The sequence below is a fragment of the Vidua chalybeata genome, chromosome 35 (genome assembly GCF_026979565.1).
Source record: "Vidua chalybeata isolate OUT-0048 chromosome 35, bVidCha1 merged haplotype, whole genome shotgun sequence".
Classification (NCBI taxonomy): Eukaryota; Metazoa; Chordata; class Aves; order Passeriformes; family Viduidae; genus Vidua; species Vidua chalybeata.
In genome coordinates, this window is record NC_071564.1 from 74,908 (window position 1) to 97,590 (window position 22,683).

The following is a 22,683-nucleotide window of genomic DNA, read 5'->3' on the forward strand; positions in this document are numbered from 1 at the left end:
CTTTTGGGGTCCCGATCCGCAGGGGAGAGCGTGGAGGAGAACGCCAACGTGGTGGTGCGGCTGCTGATCCGGCGGCCCGAGTGCTTCGGGCCGGCGCTGCGGGGCGAGGGGGGCAGCGGGCTGCTGGCCGCCATCCAGGACGCCCTGAGCATCGCCCAGGACCCCGCACGGGACGGGCCCAGCGGCCGCAGGGAGAGGAGGCCGTGAGCACCGGGACTGGGACTGGGACTGGGATTGGGATGGGACTGGGACTGGGATTGGGATTGGGATTGGGATTGGGATTGGGATTGGGACTGGGACTGGGACTGGGACTGGGATTGGGATTGGGATTGGGACTGGGACTGGGACTGGGACTGGGATTGGGATTGGGACTGGGACTGGGACTGGGACTGGGACTGGGATTGGGACTGGGACTGGGACTGGGACTGGGACTGGGATTGAGAATGGGGTTGGGACTGGGACTGGGATTGGGACTGGGAATGGGGTTGGGATGGGGACCCCGCACAGGACGGGCCCAGCGGCCGCAGGGAGAGGAGGCCGTGAGCACCGGGACTGGGACTGGGACAGACTGGGACTGGGACTGGGACTGGGATTGGGATTGGGACTGGGAATGGGACTGGGACTGGGACTGGGACTGGGACTGGGACTGGGATTGGGATTGGGACTGGGACTGGGACTGGGATTGGGATTGGGATTGGGACTGGGACTGGGACTGGGATTGGGATTGGGATTGGGACTGGGACTGGGACTGGGATTGGGATTGGGATTGGGACTGGGACTGGGACTGGGATTGGGATTGGGATTGGGACTGGGACTGGGACTGGGATTGGGATTGGGATTGGGACTGGGACTGGGACTGGGACTGGGATTGGGATTGGGATTGGGACTGGGACTGGGACTGGGATTGGGACTGGGAATGGGGTTGGGATGGGGACCCCGCACGGGACGGGCCCAGCGGCCGCAGGGAGAGGAGGCCGTGAGCACCGGGACTGGGACAGGGACTGGGACAGACTGGGACTGGGACTGGGAATGGGATTGGGACTGGGATTGGGATTGGATGGGGACCCCGCACGGGACGGGCCCAGCGGCCACAGGGAGAGGAGGCCATGAGCACCAGGACTGGGACTGGGACTGGGACTGGGATTGGGACGGACTGGGACTGGGACTGGGACTGGGATTGGGATGGGGAATGGGGTTGGGATGGGGACCCATGTGGGACAGGCCCAGCGGCTGCAGGGAGAGGACGCCGTGAGCACCAGGAGTGGGATTGGGACTGGGACTGGGACTGGGATTGGGAATGGGGTTGGGATGGGGACCCTGCCCGGGATGGGCCCAGCGGCCGCAGGGAGAGGAGGCCGTGAGCACCGGGAGTGGGATTGGGAATGGGATTGGGGTGAGGATGAGGATGAGGATGAGGATGAGGATGAGGATGAGGATGGCGATGAGATGGGCACGACGAGGAATGCAAGTGAGGCTGAAGAGAGGACGGAGTGGACATCAAGCCGTGAATGGAAGGGGGATGAAGATGGGGTGGGGTGCAGGTGACGATACTGGGATGGCCTGGGGGGACCCCAGGGTGACCCCCTGACCCCCCTGACCCCCCCGTTTCCCCCCAGGTTCGGGCCCGAGGAGCCCCCCGAGGAGAACCGGGTGCACCTGGGCCACGCCATCATGTCCTTCTACGCCGCCCTCATCGACCTGCTGGGCCGCTGCGCCCCCGAGATGCACGTACGGACCTGGGGGGTCTGGGGGGGGCTCAGGGGGGTCCTGGGGGGGGGTCAGGACTCGGGGTGTGACCCCCCCCGTGTGACCCCCACAGCTGATCCAGGCGGGGAAGGGGGAGGCCCTGCGGATCCGGGCCATCCTGCGCTCGCTCGTCCCGCTCGAGGACCTGGTGGGGATCATCAGCCTCCCCCTGCAGATCCCGGCGCTGGGAAAAGGTGGGGAGGGGTCCCCAGATCTGGGGGAGGGACACCCCAAAATGTGGGGGCTGGAATGGGGGACACCACAAAATGGGGAGACCTGTGGCCATGGGGGCTATTTGGGGAGTTTTGGGGTCGCGCAGACGGGAACGTGGTGGAGCCCCCCATGGCCACCAGCCGGGCTGGGGGGCTCTGGGGACGCCAGGATTTGGGGGGGATTCCCAGCTGGTTTAGATTTGGGGCTGTCTGGGGAGTTTTTGGGGTGCCCTGAGTTTTTGGGGTCCCGCAGATGGGAACGTGGTGGAGCCCCGTATGGCCGCCAGCTTCGTCCCCGAGCACAAGGCGCCCATGGTGCTGTTCCTGGACCGCGTTTATGGGGTGCAGAACCAGGAGTTCCTGCTCCACGTGCTGGAAGTGGGGTTCCTGCCCGACATGCGCGCGGCCGCCTCGCTGGACACGGTCAGGGCCACCCCAAACCCCCCCGGGGGCTCCCCAAAACTCCCTACAGGGTCCCTTGGACCTGCAGCAGGGGCCTGGGGTCGGCCCTGTTCCCTCCTGTGGGATGCGTGTGGGGTCCCCCAAATGTCCCCTGTGGGATGCGTGTGGGGTCCCCCAAATGTCCCCTGTGGGATGCGTGTGGGGTCCCCCAAATGTCCCCTATGGGGTGGGTGTGGGGTCCCCCAAATGTCCCCAGTGGGGTGGGTGTGGGGTCCCCCAAATGTCCCCAGTGAGGTGGGTGTGGGATCCCCCAAATGTTCCCTGTGGGATGGATTTGGGGTCACTCCATTATTCCCTGTTTGATCCCCCAGATCTCCCCCATGGGATGGATTTGGGGTCGCCCCAAATCTGCCCTATGGGGTGGATTTGGGTTCGCCGCAAATCTCCCCTACGGGATGGATTTGGGGTCACCCCATTATTCCCTGTTTGATCCCCAAATCTGCCCTATGGGATGGATTTGGGGTCGCCCCAAATCTGCCCTATGGGATGGATTTGGGGTCGCCCCATTATTCCCTGTTTGATCCCCAAATCTGCCCTATGGGATGGATTTGGGGTCACCCCATTATTCCCTGTTTGATCCCCAAATCTGCCCTATGGGATGGATTTGGGGTCGCCCCATTATTCCCTGTTTGATCCCCAAATCTCCCCCATGGGACAGATCCCCAGACTCCCCCCATGGGACAGCTGTGCCCCATGTCCCCACGTCCCCTCAGGGTGTGTCCCCAGCCCCGTGACCCCCCCGCGTGCCCCCCAGGCGACGTTCAGCACGACGGAGATGGCGCTGGCGCTGAACCGCTACCTGTGCCTGGCGGTGATGCCGCTCATCACCAAGTGCGCGCCGCTCTTCGCGGGCACCGAGCACCGCGCCATCATGGTGGACTCCATGCTGCACACCATCTACCGCCTGTCGCGCGGCCGCGCCCTCACCAAGGCCCAGCGCGACGCCATCGAGGAGTGCCTCATGGCCCTCTGCAGGTGGGACCCCGAATCGGGCCCCAAAATGGCACCCCGCCCCCCACGGGTCCGCATCTGTCCCCAAAACCAACCCAGCTCTCACTGCCATGGCCAACCCAACCGCCATGGTTAACCCAACTGCCATTGTCAACTCAACCACCATGGCCAACCCAACCGCCATGGTCAACCCAACCGCCATTGGCAACTCAACCGCCATGGTCAACCCAACCACCATGGTCAACTCAACCGCCATGGCCAACCCAACCGCCATGGTCAACCCAACCACCATGGTCAACTCAACCGCCATGGTCAACCCAACCACCATGGTCAACCCAACCACCATGGCCAACCCAACCACCATGGTCAACTCAACCGCCATGGTCAACCCAACCACCATGGCCAACCCAACCACCATGGTCAACTCAACCGCCATGGCCAACCCAACCACCATGGTCAACTCAACCACCATGGCCAACCCAACCGCCATTGGCAACTCAACTGCCATGGCCAATTCAACTGCCATGGCCAACCCAACCCTCATGGCCAACCCAACCCTCGTGGTCAACTCAACTGCCATGGCCAACCTAACCAACATGGCCAACCCAACTGCCATGGCCAACCCAACCCCCATGGTCAACCCAACTCCCAAGGCCAATTCAACCGCCATTGTCAACTCAACCCCCATGGTCAAGCCAATCCCATGGCCAACCCAACCCTCAAGGCCAACCCAACCACCACAATCAACTCAACTGCCGCGGTCAAGCCAATCCCACGGCCAACCAATCACCGTGTCCCTCCCCGAGGCCCAGCGTGACCCCACCGAGTGTCTCACGGTGCTCTCAGGTGAACCCCAAACCCCCAGACCCCCCTGACCCCCCCATTTCCCCCCCCCAGGTACATCCGCCCCTCGATGCTGCAGCACCTCCTGCGCCGCCTCGTCTTCGACGTCCCCATCCTCAACGAGTTCGCCAAGATGCCCCTTAAGGTGAGTTCGCCAAGATGCCCCTCAAGGTGAGGCCCGGGGGGGGGGTCCCGGGGCCTGACCCCCCCAGAGTGACCGCCCGTGCCCCCCCCAGCTGCTGACCAACCACTACGAGCGCTGCTGGAGGTACTACTGCCTGCCCAGCGGGTGGCCCAACATGGGCGTCAGCTCCGAGGAGGAGCTGCACCTCACCAGGAAGCTCTTCTGGGGCATCTTCGACTCCCTGGCGCACAAGGTGGGGTCACGGGGGGGGTGACACACCTGGGGGGGGGGGGGGCGCCCACCTCGGGGACTCACCTGGGTCTGGCGGCCGTGGGGAGGTGGGAACGGGGGATGTGGAGATGATGGCGTGGGGACGTGAGGGTGATGAGGATGTGGGGACAGCGGGGACACGGAGCTGGGGGTGGTGGGGACACGGGAACATGGGGACATGGGGACAGGGATGGTGGGGACATGGGGGTGGTGGCACTGGGGACATGGGGGTGGTGGCACTGGGGACAGGGGGGTGATGGCACTGGGGACATGGGGGTGGTGGCACTGGGGACAGGGGGGTGGTGATACTGGTGACATGGACATGGGCATGGTGGCCCTGCTGCCACAGGGCTGGTGACACTGGTGACACAAGGATGAGGACATGGGGTTGGTGACACTGGGGACATGGGGGTGATGACATTGGGGACAGGGGGGTGGTGACACTGGGGACATGGGGCTGGTGGCACTGAGGACATGGGGGTGGTGACACTGAGGACATTGGCATGGTGACATTGGGGACATGGGGGTGGTGGCACTGGGGCAGGGGGGTGGTGACACTGGGGACACGGAGTGGTGACACTGGGGACACGGGGGTGGTGACACTGGGGACATGGGGGTGGTGACACTGAGGACATTGGCATGGTGACACTTGGGACATGGGGTGGTGGCACTGAGGACATGGACATGGGCACGGCGGCCCTGCTGCCACAGGGCTGGTGACACTGGTGACACGGGGATGATGGCACTGGGGGAACGCGGGGCTGGTGGCTGTGGTGGCACGAGGCTGGTGGCCCTGGTGGCGCCGGTGACACCCTGTCCCCGCAGAAGTTCGAGGCCGAGCTCTACAAGCTGGCCATGCCGTGTCTCTGCGCCATCGCCGGCGCGCTCCCGCCCGACTACGTGGACGCCAGCTACTCGTCCCGCACCGAGAAGAAGGCCTCGGTGGACGCCGAGGGCAACTTCGACCCCAAACCCGTTGAGACCCTCAAGTAGGGCTCCCACAGACCCCCCCCCTGTGCCAGCAGGAGCCCCCCGACCCCACCTGTGCTCATGGAGACCCCCCAACCCCATCCAGATCCTCATGGAGACCCCCGACCCCATCTGTGCTCATGGAGACCCCCAACCCCATCCAGATCCTCATGGAGACCCCCCAACCCCAAATGTCCTCATCCAGAGCCCCCCAACCCCATCCAGATCCTCATGGAGACCCCCCAACCCCAAATGTCCTCATCCAGAGCCCCCCAACCCCATCCAGATCCTCATGGAGACCCCCGACCCCATCTGTGCTCATGGAGACCCCCAACCCCATCCAGATCCTCATGGAGACCCCCCAACCCCAAATGTCCTCATCCAGAGCCCCCCAACCCCATCCAGATCCTCATGGAGACCCCCGACCCCATCTGTGCTCATGGAGACCCCCAACCCCATCCAGATCCTCATGGAGACCCCCCAACCCCAAATGTCCTCATCCAGAGCCCCCCAACCCCATCCAGATCCTCATGGAGACCCCCGACCCCATCTGTGCTCATGGAGACCCCCAACCCCATCCATATCCTCATGGAGACCCCCGACCCCATCTGTGCTCATGGAAACCCCCCAACCCCACCCAGATCCTCATGGAGACCCCCAACCCCACCCATCCTCATCCAGAGCCCCCCAGCCCCATCCAGATCCTCATGGAGACCCCTCCTCAATCCATCCATCCTTGTGGGGAGCCCCCATCCTCATCCATCCTCATCCTCACGGAGACCCCCACCCTCTCCCAGACCCCTCAGCCCCATGCAGGCCCCCCATGGGGTTCATCCCATCCTCATCCTCGTGTCCCCCCCTGACCCCGGTGTCCCCCCGTGTCCCCCCCAGTGTCATCATCCCCGAGAAGCTCGACGGTTTCATCAACAAATACGCCGAGTACACGCACGAGAAGTGGGCCTTCGACAAGGTGGGGACCCCCCGGGACCCCCCAGACACCCCCGGGACCCCCCAGACACCCCCGGGACCCCCCAGACCCGTGGGACACCCCTGGGACCCCCCAGCTCCTCCGAGCCCCCCCAAATCTGCACAACCCCGGAGCTGCTCCAGCTCCACGGAGCACCCGGGACCCTCAACCCTGGGTGTCCCCCCCCCCAAAATCTCTTGTTGGCCCCCCAAATCTCTGTTGTCCCCCCCCCCCCCAAATCTCCTCTGTCCCCCCCAGGCCGATGTCCCCGAGCCCCCCTGACTTGTGTCCCCCCCCCCAGATCCAGAACAATTGGACTTTTGGGGAGACCGTGGATGAAGAAGCCAAAACCCACCCGATGCTGAGACCCTACAAAACCTTTTCTGAGAAGGTACCGCGGGACCCCCGGGACCCCCCGAGACCCAGCGGGACCCCCCAGACCCAGCGGGACCCCCCCAGACCCAGCGGGACCCCCCAAAAGTGGGGGGACCCCCCCAGACCCCCCCAGGACCTGGAGGTCTCCCGGTGGCCACCAAGGAGTCCCTCAAGGCCACGCTGGGAGCCCCCAACCCCTTCCCTGCTCCTCCTCGTGGACCCCCCCCCCAAACCCCCCGATTTTGGGGTGCCCCCTGACCCCCCCTGGCCCCCCCAGGACAAGGAGATTTACCGGTGGCCCATCAAGGAGTCCCTCAAGGCCATGCTGGCCTGGGAGTGGACGGTGGAGAAGGCGCGCGAGGGGGAGGACGAGCGCACGGAGAAGAAGAAAACCCGAAAAATCTCCCAAAACGCCCAGGTGGGACCCCAAAAAACACCTTGGGCACCCCAAATTCATCTGGGGGGAGGTAGGGGGGAGTCAGGGGCGTGGGGCACCCCAAAATCACCCGGGGGGAAGTGCAGGGTGGGGTCAGGGGTGTGTGGAGAGCCCCAAAATCACCTGGGGGAGGTGGGGGGGGGGGGCAGTGGGGTGGGGAAGGGAGACCCCAAAGTATTGGGGTGCCCCTGACACCCCCCCCCATGTCCCCCCCCCAGGCCACCTACGACCCCTCCCACGGGTACAGCCCCCAGCCCGTGGACCTGAGTGGGGTCACTCTGTCCCGGGAGCTGCAGGTGAGGATCCCCGTGTCCCCCAGTGCCCCCCCAGTGCCCCCCAGTGTCCCCCAGTGCCCACCAGTGCCCCCCACTGTCCCCCAATGTCCCCCAGTGCCCCCCAGTGTCACCCAGTGTCACCCCAATGTCCCCCAGTGCCCCCCCAGTGCCCCCCAGTGTCCCCCCACTGCCCCCCAGTGTCACCCAGTGCCCCCCCAGTGCCCCCCAGTGTCACCCAGTGTCACCCCAATGTCCCCCAGTGCCCCCCCAGTGCCCCCCCAGTGCCCCCCACTGTCCCCCAGTGTCACCCAGTGCCCCCCCAGTGTCACCCCAATGTCCCCCAGTGCCCCCCCACTGTCCCCCACTGTCCCCCCACTGCCCCCCAGTGTCACCCCACTGCCCCCCAGTGTCACCCAGTGCCCCCCCAGTGCCCCCCAATATCCCTTTATGTCCCTCCTGTCCTCCCGAGACCCCCAAATGTCCCCCCCATGTCCCCTGCTGTGTCCCCCTCATCATCCCCAATGTCCCCCCGTGTTCCCTGGGGTCCCTCCTGGGGGTGGCCCCCTAAAACCACCCCAAATCCCCCCCAAATGTCCCCTGAAACCACCCCAAATCCCCCTAAAACCACCCCAAATGTCCCCTAAAACCACCCCAAATCCCCACAAATCCCCCTAAAACCACCCCAAATCCCCCCAAATCCCCCCAAATCCCCCCAAACCCCCCCAGGCCATGGCAGAGCAGTTGGCTGAGAACTACCACAACACCTGGGGCCGCAAGAAGAAGCTGGAGCTGGAGGCCAAGGGTGAGACCCCTCCCCAAATTTGGGGGGGAACCCCTGGGGCACCCCTGGGACACCCCCAACCCCGAGGGGGCTGGAGGCCAAGGGTGAGACCCCCAAACCCCCAAACTGGGGGGGTCCAGGGTGTGATCTGGGGGCTCCGAGGCTGATTTGGGGTGCAGGGGGGGGGTCCGGCTGTGATTTGGGGGGTTCAGGCTGTGATTTGGGGGGGGTCCAAGCTGATCTGGGGGCTCCAAGGCTGATTTGGGGCGCAGGGGGGGTTCAGGCTGTGATTTTGGGGCTCCAAGGCTGATTTGGGGCGCAGGGGGGGGGTTCAGGCTGTGATTTGGGGGTTCCAAGGCTGATTTGGGGCACAGGGGGGGTTCAGGCTGTGATTTGGGGGCTCCGAGGCTGATTTGGGGCGCAGGGGGGGGGTCAGGCTGTCATTTTGGGGCTCCAAGGCTGATTTGGGGCGCAGGGGGGGTTCAGGCTGTGATTTGGGGGCTCCAAGGCTGATTTGGGGTGCAGGGGGGGGTTCAGGCTGTGATTTTGGGGCTCCAAGGCTGATCTGGGGCGCAGGGGGGGTTCAGGCTGTGATTTGGGGGCTCCAAGGCTGATTTGGGGCGCAGGGGGGGGTTCAGGCTGTGATTTGGGGGCTCCAAGGCTGATTTGGGGCGCAGGGGGGGGGTTCAGGCTGTGATTTGGGGGCTCCAAGGGTGGTTTGGGGCGCAGGGGGGGGTTCAGGCTGTGATTTTGGGGCTCCAAGGCTGATTTGGGGCACAGGGGGGGTTCAGGCTGTGATTTTGGGGCTCCAAGGCTGATCTGGGGCGCAAGGGGGGTTCAGGCTGTGATTTTGGGGGGCTCCAAGGCTGATTTGGGGTGCAGGGGGGGGGTCAGGCTGTGGTTTTGGGGCTCCAAGGCTGATTTGGGGCGCAGGGAGGGGGTTCAGGCTGTGATTTTGGGGGGCTCCAAGGCTGATTTGGGGCGCAGGGAGGGGGTTCAGGCTGTGATTTTGGGGCTCCAAGGCTGATTTGGGGCGCAGGGAGGGGGTTCAGGCTGTGATTTTGGGGCTCCAAGGCTGATTTGGGGCACAGGGGGGTTCAGGCTGTGATTTGGGGGTTCCAAGGGTGATTTGGGATGCAGGAGCGGTTCAGGCTGTGATTTGGGGGATTCAGGGTGTGATTGGGGGGGTTCAGGCTGTGATTTTGGGGCTCCAAGGCTGATTTGGGGCGCAGGGGGGGGGTTCAGGCTGTGATTTGGGGGCTCCAAGGCTGATTTGGGGAGCAGGGGGGGTTCAGGCTGTGATTTGGGGGCTCCAAGGCTGATTTGGGGAGCAGGGGGGGTTCAGGCTGTGATTTGGGGGCTCCGAGGCTGATTTGGGGCACAGGGGGGGGGTCAGGCTGTCATTTTGGGGCTCCAAGGCTGATTTGGGGCGCAGGGGGGGTTCAGGCTGTGATTTTGGGGGGGGTCCAAGCTGATCTGGGGGCTCCAAGGCTGATTTGGGGAGCAGGGGGGGTTCAGGCTGTGATTTTGGGGCTCCAAGGCTGATTTGGGGCGCAGGGGGGGGGTTCAGGCTGTGATTTGGGGGGGGTTCAGGCTGTGATTTTGGGGCTCCAAGGCTGATTTGGGGCACGGGGGGGGTTCAGGCTGTGATTTGGGGCTCCAAGGCTGATTTGGGGCGCAGGGGGGGGGTTCAGGCTGTGATTTGGGGGGGGTTCAGGCTGTGATTTTGGGGCTCCAAGGCTGATTTGGGGCACGGGGGGGGGTTCAGGCTGTGATTTTGGGGCTCCAAGGCTGATTTGGGGCACAGGGGGGTTCAGGCTGTGATTTTGGGGGGCTCCAAGGCTGATTTGGGGCGCAGGGGGGGTTCAGGGTGTGATTTGGGGGCTCCAAGGCTGATTTGGGGCGCGGGGGGGGGTTCAGGCTGTGATTTGGGGGCTCCAAGGCTGATTTGGGGCGCAGGGGGGGTTCAGGCTGTGATTTGGGGGCTCCGAGGCTGATTTGGGGCGCAGGGGGGGGGTTCAGGCTGTGATTTGGGGGCTCCAAGGCTGATTTGGGGCGCAGGGAGGGGGTTCAGGCTGTGATTTTGGGGCTCCAAGGCTGATTTGGGGCGCAGGGAGGGGGTTCAGGCTGTGATTTTGGGGCTCCAAGGCTGATTTGGGGCACAGGGGGGTTCAGGCTGTGATTTTGGGGCTCCAAGGCTGATTTGGGGCGCAGGGGGGGGGTTCAGGCTGTGATTTTGGGGCTCCAAGGCTGATTTGGGGCGCAGGGGGGGGGTTCAGGCTGTGATTTGGGGGCTCCAAGGCTGATTTGGGGAGCAGGGGGGGTTCAGGCTGTGATTTGGGGGCTCCAAGGCTGATTTGGGGAGCAGGGGGGGTTCAGGCTGTGATTTGGGGGCTCCGAGGCTGATTTGGGGCACAGGGGGGGGGTCAGGCTGTCATTTTGGGGCTCCAAGGCTGATTTGGGGCGCAGGGGGGGTTCAGGCTGTGATTTTGGGGGGGGGTCCAAGCTGATCTGGGGGCTCCAAGGCTGATTTGGGGAGCAGGGGGGGTTCAGGCTGTGATTTTGGGGCTCCAAGGCTGATTTGGGGCGCAGGGGGGGGGTTCAGGCTGTGATTTTGGGGCTCCGAGGCTGATTTGGGGCCCAGGGGGGGTTCAGGCTGTGATTTGGGGGCTCCAAGGCTGATTTGGGGCGCAGGGGGGGTTCAGGCTGTGATTTGGGGGCTCCAAGGGTGATTTGGGGCGCAGGGAGGGGGTTCAGGCTGTGATTTTGGGGCTCCAAGGCTGATTTGGGGCACAGGGGGGGTTCAGGCTGTGATTTGGGGGCTCCGAGGCTGATTTGGGGAGCAGGGGGGGTTCAGGCTGTGATTTTGGGGCTCCAAGGCTGATTTGGGGCGCAGGGAGGGGGTTCAGGCTGTGATTTTGGGGCTCCAAGGCTGATTTGGGGCGCAGGGAGGGGGTTCAGGCTGTGATTTTGGGGCTCCAAGGCTGATTTGGGGCGCAGGGAGGGGGCTCAGGCTGTGATTTTGGGGCTCCAAGGCTGATTTGGGGCACAGGGGGGTTCAGGCTGTGATTTGGGGGCTCCAAGGCTGATTTGGGGCGCAGGGGGGGGTTCAGGCTGTGATTTGGGGGCTCCAAGGCTGATTTGGGGCGCAGGGGGGGGGGTTCAGGCTGTGATTTTGGGGCTCCAAGGCTGATTTGGGGCGCAGGGGGGGGGGTTCAGGCTGTGATTTGGGGGGCTCCAAGGCTGATTTGGGGCGCAGGGGGGGGGTCAGGCTGTGGTTTTGGGGCTCCAAGGCTGATTTGGGGCGCAGGGGGGGGGGTTCAGGCTGTGATTTGGGGGGGCTCCAAGGCTGATTTGGGGTGCAGGGGGGGTTCAGGCTGTGATTTGGGGGCTCCGAGGCTGATTTGGGGCGCAGGGGGGGGGTCCCACCCGCTGCTGGTGCCCTACGACACGCTGACGGCCAAGGAGAAGGCGCGGGACCGCGAGAAGGCCCAGGAGCTGCTCAGGTTCCTGCAGCTGCACGGATACGCCGTGACCCGGTGAGGGGACACCCCAAAACCCCCCCCCGGGCACCCCAAAATCCCCTCCGGGAACAGCCGGGATCCCCGTGGGAACGTGGAGTGTGGCGGGGGGGGGGGAGTCAGGGATGGGGGGAGCGCAGGGAATGGGGAGGGAATTGGGGGTCCTGGGAGGGGCTCAAACCCCCAAAGTCACCAGGGAGACCCCGAATTCAGGGAGGATCGGGGGTACCAGGGGTCCAGGAGGGATCCAGGTGTTGGGGGGACTCCAAAATCCCCTAAAATCCCCCAAAATCCTCCCCATAATCTCTCCAAAATCCCCCCAAAATCCCCCCAAATCCCCCCATAATCTCTCAAAAATCCCCCAAATCTCTCCAAAATCCCCCCAAAATCCCTGGAGTGACCCCGAATTCAGAGGGGATCGGGGAGTGGGGGGTGCCAGGGGTTTAGGAGGGATCCAGGTGTTGGGGGGACTCCAAAATTCCCCCTAAAATCCTCCCAAAAGTCACCAGGGAGACCCCAAATTCAGGGGGATCAAGGAGTGAGGGGGTTCCAGGGATCCAGGGGGAATCCAGGTATTGGGAGGACTCCAAAATCCCCCCAAAATCCCTGGAGAGACCCCGAATTCAGGGGGATCGGGGAGTTGGGGGTGCCAGGGGTCCAGGAGGGATCCAGGTATTGGGGGGACCCCAAAATCCCCCCAAAATTCTCCCCAAATCCCCTCAAAATCTTGGGATGACCCCAAGATTTGCAGCACTCGGGGCTGGGGGGTGCGCAGGGAGTGGAGGGGGGTCTGGGGGATTCGGGGAGAGTTTGGGGGGGGTCAGGAGGGAATTCGGGGAGGGGGTGCTGAGTTTTGGGGTCCCCCCCCCCCCGGCGGCAGGGGGCTGAAGGACATGGAGCTGGACACGTCGTCCATCGAGAAACGCTTCGCCTTCGGCTTCCTGCAGCAGCTGCTGCGCTGGATGGACATCGCCCAGGAGTTCATCGCACACCTGGGTGAGACCCCAAATCCCGGGGGGCACCCCCAAATCCCGGGGGGCACCCCCAAAATCCCGGGGGGCACCTTCAGACCCCCCCCCAAATCCCTGTGAGCCCCCCAAATCCCCTGGCAGCTCCCCCAGCCCTTGGCTGGGCATCGCCCAGGAGTTCATCGCACACCTGGGTGAGACCCCAAAATCCCGGGGGGCACCCCCAAATCCCGGGGGGCACCCCCAAATCCCGGGGGGCGCCTCCAGACCCCCCCCAAACCCTCCCCAATTTTCCCTGATCCCCTGGGAGTCCCCCAAATCCCCTGGCAATTCCCCCCAGCCCTTAGCTGGACATCGCCGAGGAGTTCATCGCACACCTGGGTGAGACCCCAAAATCCCGGGGGACACCTTCAGACCCCCCCCCCAAACCCCTGTGAGCCCCCCAAAATCCCCTGGGAGTTCCCCCAGCCCTTGGCTGGACATCGCCCAAGAGTTCATTTTGGTGAGACCCCAAATCCCGGGGGATGACCCCAAAATCCTGGCGGTGACACCCCCAAATCCTGGGGACGCCCCAATCCCATGGCACCCCCCGGGACCCCCCCTGAGCCCCGTTTTCCCCCAGAGGCCGTGGTCAGCAGCGGGCGGGTGGAGAAAATCCCCCCACGAGCAGGAGATCAAGTTCTTCGCCAAGGTCAGGGGGACCCCAAAACCAAACGGGGACGGGACACCCCAAAAACGGGGATGGGACTCCCCAAAAAAACCTCAAATGGGTGGTTTTGGGGTTTCTGTGGGGTATTTGGGGGTTCTTATAGGTTTGGGAGATTTTTATGGGTTGTTTCAGGTTTTTGTGGGTTATTTGGGGTCTCTGTGGGGTATTTGGGGTCTCTAAGGGGTATTTGGGGTTCTCAGAGGTTTTGGGAGGTGTTTATGGATTATTTGGTGTTTTTGTGAGGTATTTGGGGTCTCTGTGGGGTATTTGGGGTTCTTAGAGGTTTTGGGAGGTGTTTATGGGTTATTTGGGGGTTTTGTGGGGTATTTGGGCTCTCTGTGGGGTATTTGGGGTTCTTAGAGGTTTTGGGAGGTGTTTATGGGGTACTTGGGGTTTCTGTGGGGTATTTGAGGTTTCTGTGGGGTATCTGGGCTCTCTGTGGGGTACTCGGTTTCTCTAAGGGGTATCCGCCCCCCCCTCTGCATTTTTTGGGGTCCCCCTCGGGCTCTGGGGTCCCGCTGACCCCCCCGGTGCCCCCCAGATCCTGCTGCCCCTGATCAACCAGTACTTCCACAACCACTGCCTCTACTTCCTGTCCACCCCGGCCCAGGTGCTGGGCAGCGGCGGCCACGCCTCCAACAAGGAGAAGGAGATGATCACCAGGTGGGACCCCAAAACCCCCCCAAAATCCCACCCCAAACCCCCCCGAGGCCAAAATCCCACCCCGAATCCCCCCCGAGGCCAAAATCCCAACCCAAAGCCCCTCAAGCCCCAAATCCCAACCCTAAACCCCCCCAAAATCTCAACCCAAACCCCCCCGAGGCCAAAATCCCACCCCGAATCCCCCCTGAGGCCAAAATCCCAACCCAAAAGCCCCTCGAGCCCCAAATCCCAACCCCAACCCCCCCCCCGAGGCCAAAATCCCACCCTCAAAAACCCCTCAGGCCCCAAATCCCAACCCTAAACCCCCCCAAAATCTCAACCCAAACCCCCCTGAGGCCAAAATCCCAACCCAAAAACCCCTTGAGGCCAAAATCCCAACCCTAAACCCCCCCAAAATCTCAACCCAAACCCCCCTGAGGCCAAAATCCCAACCCAAAAACCCCTCAAGCCCCAAATCCCAACCCTAAACCCCCCCAAAATCTCAACCCAAACCCCCCTGAGGCCAAAATCCCAACCCAAAAACCCCTCGAGGCCAAAATCCCAACCCCAAAACCCCTCGAGCCCCAAATTCCAACCCTAAAACCCCTCCAAAATCCCACCCCAAATCTGCCCGAGGCCAAAATCCCACCCTCAAAAACCCCTCGAGGCCAAAATCCCACCCTCAAAAACCCCTTGAGCCCCAAATCCCAACCCTAAACCCCCCAAAATCCTACCCCAAACCCCCCGAGGCCAAAATCCCACCCTCAAAAACCCCTTGAGCCCCAAATCCCAACCCTAAACCCCCCAAAATCCCACCCCAAACCACCCCCGAGGCCAAAATCCCAACCCCAAAGACCCCCAGAACCCCCAAATCCTGCCCCTGGTAGCCCTAAAACCGCCCTGAGCCCCAAATTCCAGCCCTCAGGACCCCCAGCACCCCCAAATCCCCAGTTTGGGATCCCCAGCTCCCCTCCCTGTGGGGTTTTGGGTTTTTGGGGACCCCCCCGACCCCCCCATTTTGTCCCCCCCCCTCTCCCCCAGCCTGTTCTGCAAACTGGCCGCGCTCGTCCGGCACCGCGTGTCGCTGTTCGGTAACTGGGGACACTGGGGGACACTGGGGGGGACTGGGGGGGACACTGGGGGGGACTGGGGGGGACACTGGGGGGGACTGGGGGAACACTGGGGGGGACTGGGGGGGCACTGGGGGGGGACTGGGGACACTGGGGGGGACTGGGGTGACACTGGGGGGGACTGGGGGGCACTGGGGACACTGGGGGGGACTGGGGTGACACTGGGGGACACTGGGGGGGCACTGGGGGGGACTGGGGACACTGGGGGGGACTGGGGGGGACACTGGGGGGGACTGGGGGGCACTGGGGACACTGGGGGGGACTGGGGGAACACTGGGGGGGACTGGGGGGGCACTGGGGGGGACTGGGGACACTGGGGGGGGACTGGGGTGACACTGGGGGGGACTGGGGGGCACTGGGGACACTGGGGGGGACTGGGGGACACTGGGGGGGCACTGGGGGGGACTGGGGGGACACTGGGGGGCACTGGGGACATTGGGGGGACACTGGGGGGACACTGGGGGGGACTGGGGACACTGGGGGGGGACTGGGGGGGACACTGGGGGGGACTGGGGTGACACTGGGGGGGACTGGGGGGCACTGGGGACACTGGGGGGCACTGGGGACACTGGGGGGGACTGGGGGACACTGGGGGGGCACTGGGGGGGACTGGGGACACTGGGGGGCACTGGGGACACTGGGGGGGACTGGGGGACACTGGGGGGGCACTAGGGACACTGTGGGGGGACTGAGGACACTGGGGGGACAGCAGGGGGACACCGGGGGGATACTGGGGACACCGGGGGGACACTGGGGACACTGGGGCCAGCCGGTGTCCCTGTCCCCCCCCAGGGACGGACGCCCCGGCCGTGGTGAACTGTCTGCTCATCCTGGCGCGCTCCCTGGACGCCAGGTGGGGACAGCGGTGGCACCGCGGCCACCTGGCCGTGTGTGTGTGTCTGTCACTGTGTCCCCCATGTCCCCAAGGTCCCCATGTCCCAAATGTCCCCATGTCCCCATGTCCCCATGTCCCCGATGTCCCCAAATGTCCCCAATGTCCCCATGTCCCCCATGTCCCCGATGTCCCCGATGTCACCAGGATGGTGATGAGCTCATCAAGGCCGGGCTGTGTCCCTGTGTCCGTGTCCCTGTGTCTGTCCCCAGTGTCCCTGATACCCTCAATGTCCTGGATGTCCCCGATGTCCCCAATGCCCCTGATGTCCCCAATATCCCCAGTGTCCCCCTGATGTCCCCCATGTCCCCGATGTCCCCAATGTCCCCGATGTCCCCAGTGCCCCCAATGTCCCCCCGACGTCCCCGATGTCCCTGATGTCCCTGATGTCCCCAGTATCCCCAATGTCCCCAATGTCCCCAATGTCCCTGCTGTCCCCGATGTCCCCAATGTCCTTGATGTCCCTGATGTCCCCAGTGTCCCCAATGTCCCCAATGTCCCCAATGTCCCCAATGTCCCCGCTGTCCCCAATGTCCCCAATGTCCCCAATGTCCCCAATGTCCCCGCTGTCCCCAATGTCCCCAATGTCCCCATGTCCCCAATGTTCTTGATGTCCCCAATGTCCCCAATGTCCCCAATGTCCCCATGTCCCCAATGTCCCCAATGTCCCCATGTCCCCAATGTTCTTGATGTCCCCAATGTCCCCAATGTCCCCAATGTCCCCATGTCCCCAATGTCCCCAATGTCCCCATGTCCCCAATGTTCTTGATGTCCCCACTGTCCCCAATGTCCCCACTGTCCCCATATCCCCAGGACGGTGATGAAGTCGGGCCCCGAGATCGTCAAGGCCGGGCTGCGCTCGTTCTTCGAGTCGGCGGCCGAGGACATGGAGAAGTTGGGGGAGCAGCTGCGGCTGGGCCGGGGGACCCCGACCCGCGCCCCCACCAAGGCGTGGCCCAGAATGTCACCTACACCTCGGTGGCACTGCTGCCCGTCCTCACCGCCCTCTTCGAGCACCTGGCACAGCACCAGTTCGGGGACGACGTCATCCGTGAGTGACAGCGGGGACGGGGGACGGGGGATGGTGGGGACAGGGGGACAGAGGGGACAGGGGGGACAGGGGATGGTGGGGACAGGGGACAGGGGATGGCAGGGGGACAGGGGACAGGGGATGGCAGGGACAGGGGACAGGGGATGGCAGGGACAGGGGGACAGGGGGACAGGGGAGACAGGGGATGGTGGGGACAGGGGACAGGGGATGACAGGGACAGGGGGACAGGGGGACAGGGGAGACAGGGGACAGGGGATGGGGGACACGGGGACAGCAGGGATGGGGGCACGTTGGCATCTGGGGACACGGTGGGGACAGGGGGCTTGGGGACACAAGGACGTGTTGGGGACACGTTGGGGTGTGGGTGGGGAGGACACGGTGGGGACAGGGGGGACATTAAAGGGAGGTGGGGACAGGGGACAGGTTTGGGAGGGTCAGGGGCATGGGGACACGCTGGGGACACGGTGGGGACACGGTGGGGACAGCCGGGGCGGGCGGTGACGCCGCTGTCCCCGCAGTGGACGACGTGCAGGTGTCCTGTTACCGCATCCTGTGCAGCATCTACAGCCTGGGCACCGCCCGCGGGCCCCTCGTGGACAGGTGGGGACCCCCAAAACCCCAGGGGGACCCCAAAACCTCCATGGGGACCCCGAAAACCCCAGGGGGACCCCAAAACCTCCATGGGGACCCCGAAAACCCCGGGGGGACCCCAAAAACCCCGGAGGGACCCCCAAACCTCCATGGGGACACAAAAACCACAGGAGGAAGACTCAAAAACCCCGGAGGGACCCCAAAAACCGTGGGAGGACCCCAAAAAAACCCAGGGGGACCCCAAAACCTTGGGGGGGGCCCCAAAACCTAGTGGGGAGACTCACAAACCCCAAGAGGGACCCCAAAAACCCCGGGGGGACCCCAGAATCTCAGTGGGGACCCCAAAAACCCCAGAAACGCCCTGGACCTGAAGGAGGGGACACACATAAAACCATTTTGGGAGACCCCCCCCCCCCCCCCAAAATGTGTGACGGGTTTGAGGTGGGGCCTGGGGGTTCCCTGGGTTAGGGGTGACCCCTGGATGTCCCCCCGGTGTCCCCCCGATGTCCCCAATGTCCCCCAATGTCCCCAATGTCCCCGCAGGCAGCGGCCGGCCCTGGGCGAGTGCCTGGCCCGCCTGGCTGCCGCCATGGGGTGCCGTGGGGTGACCCCTGGATGTCCCCTGGATGTCCCCCCGATGTCCCTGATGTCCCCTGGTGACCCCTGGATGTCCCCCCGATGTCCCCGATGTCCCCAATGTCCCCGCAGGCAGCGGCCGGCCCTGGGCGAGTGCCTGGCCCGCCTGGCCGCCGCCATGGGGTGCCGTGGGGTGACCCCTTGATGTCCCCCCGGTGTCCCCAATGTCCCCAATGTCCCCGCAGGCAGCGGCCAGCCCTGGGCGAGTGCCTGGCCCGCCTGGCCGCCGCCATGCCCGTGGCCTTCCTGGAGCCGCAGCTGAACCACCTGAACCCCAGCTCCGTGTACAGCACCAAGAGCGCCCGCGAGCGCGCCCGTGGGTGTCACCTCTGTGTCACCTGTGTCACCTCTGTGCCGCCTGTGCCACCTCTGTGTCGCCTGTGTCACCCCAGGGTCGTCTGTGTCACCTGTGTTCCCCTGTCCCCAGCCCCTGTCCTCGTGTCCCCAACCCTGTCCCTGTGTCCCCAGTGCTGGGTCTCCCCTCGCGGGTGGAGGAGCTGTGTCCTGTCCCATTGGGGTGTCCCCAACCCTGTCCCCGTGTCCCCACCTCACCTTGGGATGTCCCCAGCCCCTGTCCCCATGTCCCCATCTCCCATTGGGATGTCCCCAGCCCCTGTCCCCGTGTCCCCAGCCCCTGTCCCTGTGTCCCCAACCCTGTCCCGTGTCCCCAGTGCTGGGTCTCCCCTCGCGGGTGGAGGAGCTGTGCCCGGACCTGCCGGACCTGGAGCGGCTCATGGGGGACATCGGTGGCCTGGCGGACTCGGGGGCGCGCTACACGGAGATGCCACACGTCATCGAGGTGACGCTGCCCATGCTGTGCCACTACCTGCCCCGCTGGTGGGAGCGCGGCCCCGACGCCGCCCCCCAGGGCCCCTGGGCCACCGACGTCACCGGCCACCACCTCAACGCCCTCCTGGGCCACATCCTGCACATCGTGGTCAACAACCTGGGCATCGACGAGGCCTCCTGGATGAAGAGGCTGGCGGGTGAGGGTGCCCAGAGGGGCTGGTGGCCACGGGTGGGTCCTGCAGGTCACTCTGCTGGGCTTTGGTGGTCCCAGGATGGGGCTGGTGGCCACGGGCGGGTCCTGCAGGTCACTCTGGTGGCCCTGGGTGGGTTTCAGGGGTCCAGGATGGGGCTGGCGGCCCTGGGTGGGTCCTACAGGTGATGGTGGTGGCCATGTGTGGTCCTGGAGGGTCTCCGGTGGCCCTGGGCCGTTTTGGTGGTCCTGGGGCTCACAGTGGCCACGGTTGCCCATTGCAGTGTTCACCCAGCCCATCGTGAGCAAGGTGCAGCCAGAGCTGCCCCAGGGGTGTTTAGGTGGTCCTGGGGTGGTCCCAGGGGTGTTTTGGTGGTCCCAGGGGTGTTTTGGTGGCCCTGGGACATTTTGGTGGTCCCAGGGGTGTTTTGGTCATCCTGGGGTGGTCCCAGGGGTGTTTAGGTGGTCCTGGGGTGGTCCCAGGGGTGTTCTGGTGGCCCCGGGCCGTTTTGGCTGTCCTGGGGGCTCACAGTGGCCACGGTTGCCCACTGCAGTGTTCGCCCAGCCCATCGTGAGCCAGGCACGGTTGGAGCTGCCCCAGGGGTGTTTTGGTGGCCCCAGGGGTGTTTCGGTGGTCCCAGGGCTGTTTTGGTGGTCCCAGGGGTGTTTTGGTGGCCCCGGGCCGTTTTGGCTGTCCCGGGGGCTCACAGTGGCCACGGTTGCCCACTGCAGTGTTCGCCCAGCCCATTGTGAGCAAGGCGCGGCCGGAGCTGCCCCAGGGCTGTTTAGGTGGTCCTGGGGTGGTCCCAGGGGTGCTTTGGTGGTCCCAGGGGTGTTTTGGTGGTCCCAGGGGTGTTTTGGTGGCCCCGGGCCGTTTTGGCTGTCCCGGGGGCTCACAGTGGCCACGGTTGCCCACTGCAGTGTTCGCCCAGCCCATCGTGAGCAAGGCGCGGCCGGAGCTGCTGCGCTCGCACTTCATCCCCACGCTGGGGCGGCTGCGGAAGCGCGCGGGGAAGGTGGTGGCCGAGGAGGAGCAGCTGCGGCTCGAGGGCAAGGCCGAGGGCGAGGACGCGGAGCTGCTGATCCGCGACGAGTTCTCGGTGCTCTGCCGCGACCTCTACGCGCTCTACCCGCTGCTCATCCGCTACGTGGACAACAGCCGGTCAGGGCCGGGGCTGGGGACAGGGACGGGGGGCTGGGGACACGGCCAGGGGGGCTGGGGACACGGCCAGGGGGCTGGGGACATGGCTGGGGACACGGCCAGGGGGCTGGGGACATGGCTGGGGGGCTGGGGACAGTGCTGGGGGGCTGGGGACAATGCTGGGGGCTGGGGACATGGCCAGGGGGGCTGGGGACAGTGACAGGGGGCTGGGGACACGGCCAGGGGGGCTGGGGACAGTGCTGGGGGGCTGGGGACACGGCCAGGGGCCTGCTCTACCCGCTGCTCATCCGCTACGTGGACAACAGCCAGTCAGGGCTGGGGCTGGGGACAAGGACGGGGGGCTGGGGACACGGCCAGGGGGCTGGGGACACGGCCAGGGGGCTGGGGACAGTGCCGGGGGGCTGGGGACACGGCCAGGGGGCTGGGGACAGTGCCGGGGGGCTGGGGACACGGCCAGGGGGCTGGGGACAGTGCCGGGGGGCTGGGGACACGGCCAGGGGGCTGGGGACAGTGCCGGGGGGCTGGGGACACGGCCAGGGGGCTGGGGACATGGCCGGGGGGCTGGGGACAGTGACAAGGGGCTGGGGACAGTGCTGGGGGGCTGGGGACACGGCCAGGGGCCTGCTCTACCCGCTGCTCATCCGCTACGTGGACAACAGCCGGTCAGGGCCGGGGCTGGGGACACGGCTGGGGACATGGCCGGGGGGCTGGGGACAGTGACAGGGGGCTGGGGACACGGCTGGGGGGCTGGGGACACCACCGGGGTGAGCCAGCTGTGGTGGGTTTGGGGACATGGCCACGGTGGCCTTGGGAACCCAACCACAGTGGCCACAGGCACCAAACACGGGGGGAATCATTAATGGTGGCCATGGGGACCCAACGATGGTGGCCATGGGGTTCGTGACCCTGCTGACCAACAGCGGTGACCCGCTGATGGTGACCCCCCTGTGACCCCCGGTGACCCCCTGTGACCCCCCTGTGACCCCCGGTGACCCCCAGTGACCCCCCTGTGACCCCCCGGTGTCCCCCCTGTGACCCCCGGTGACCCCCCGGTGTCCCCGCAGGGCCAAGTGGCTGACGGAGCCCAACGAGGACGCGGAGGAGCTGTTCCGCATGGTGGGCGAGGTCTTCATCTACTGGTCCAAGTCTCACGTGAGTGGGGGGTCCCAGGGGGCCTTTGGAGGGTCCCAGGGGGCCTGTGGGGGGTCCCAGGGGGCCTTTGGAGGGTCCCAGGGGGACTTTGGGGGGTCCCTGACCCCCTGTCCGTGTCCCCCCCACCCCAGAACTTCAAGCGTGAGGAGCAGAACTTCGTGGTGCAGAACGAGATCAACAACATGTCCTTCCTGACGGCCGACAGCAAGAGCAAGATGGCCAAGGTGGGCTGGGGGGACCCCAAAATCCCCCCTCCCCCCGCCAGGACCCCCTGCGCCCCCAGCCCACCCGGCCCCCCCTGGGCTCCACCCCACCCAACCCCCCCCAGAGCCCTGAAACCGCCCCGAACCCACCTGGGACCCCGAATTCACCCCAAATCCCACCTCAAACCTCTAATTCACGCCAAAACCCACCTCAAACTCCTAATTCACCCCAAAATCCCACCTGGGACCCTGAATTCACCCCAAATCCCACCTCAAACCTCTAATTCACCCCAAATCCCACCTCAAACCTCTAATTCACCCCAAAATCCCACCTGGGACCCCGAATTCACCCCAAATCCCACCTCAAACCTCTAATTCACGCCAAAACCGACCTCAAACTCCTAATTCACCCCAAAATCCCACCTGGGACCCTGAATTCACCCCAAAATCCCACCTCAAACTCCTAATTCACCCCAAAATCCCATCTGGGACCCCAAATTCACCCCAAAACCCACCTCAAACCTGTAATTCACCCCAAAATCCCACCTGGGACCCCAAATTCACCCCAAAACCACCTCAAACCTCGAACTCACCCCAAATCCCACCTCAAATCTCTAATTCACCCCAAAACCCACC

The 22,683-nt window shown here is 64.9% G+C and overlaps 1 protein-coding gene across 1 annotated transcript in view; it reads left to right on the plus strand.

The window, feature by feature from the left end:
* The window catches only part of RYR1 (ryanodine receptor 1), an 89,666-nt gene that overhangs the window by 44,561 nt on the left and 22,422 nt on the right, over nucleotides 1-22,683 (plus strand). Inside the window, 28 exon segments of the mRNA XM_053968499.1 lie at nucleotides 23-203; nucleotides 1,617-1,728; nucleotides 1,820-1,940; nucleotides 2,212-2,381; nucleotides 3,175-3,395; nucleotides 4,269-4,359; nucleotides 4,451-4,591; nucleotides 5,434-5,597; nucleotides 6,469-6,547; nucleotides 6,846-6,935; nucleotides 7,197-7,337; nucleotides 7,574-7,651; nucleotides 8,357-8,432; nucleotides 11,827-11,950; nucleotides 12,813-12,928; nucleotides 13,523-13,551; nucleotides 13,553-13,591; nucleotides 14,151-14,272; nucleotides 15,293-15,342; nucleotides 16,174-16,234; nucleotides 17,087-17,214; nucleotides 17,217-17,324; nucleotides 17,843-17,924; nucleotides 18,737-18,867; nucleotides 19,223-19,537; nucleotides 20,452-20,692; nucleotides 21,757-21,844; nucleotides 21,976-22,068. Coding sequence (XP_053824474.1) covers nucleotides 23-203; nucleotides 1,617-1,728; nucleotides 1,820-1,940; nucleotides 2,212-2,381; nucleotides 3,175-3,395; nucleotides 4,269-4,359; nucleotides 4,451-4,591; nucleotides 5,434-5,597; nucleotides 6,469-6,547; nucleotides 6,846-6,935; nucleotides 7,197-7,337; nucleotides 7,574-7,651; nucleotides 8,357-8,432; nucleotides 11,827-11,950; nucleotides 12,813-12,928; nucleotides 13,523-13,551; nucleotides 13,553-13,591; nucleotides 14,151-14,272; nucleotides 15,293-15,342; nucleotides 16,174-16,234; nucleotides 17,087-17,214; nucleotides 17,217-17,324; nucleotides 17,843-17,924; nucleotides 18,737-18,867; nucleotides 19,223-19,537; nucleotides 20,452-20,692; nucleotides 21,757-21,844; nucleotides 21,976-22,068 — 3,392 coding nt within the window.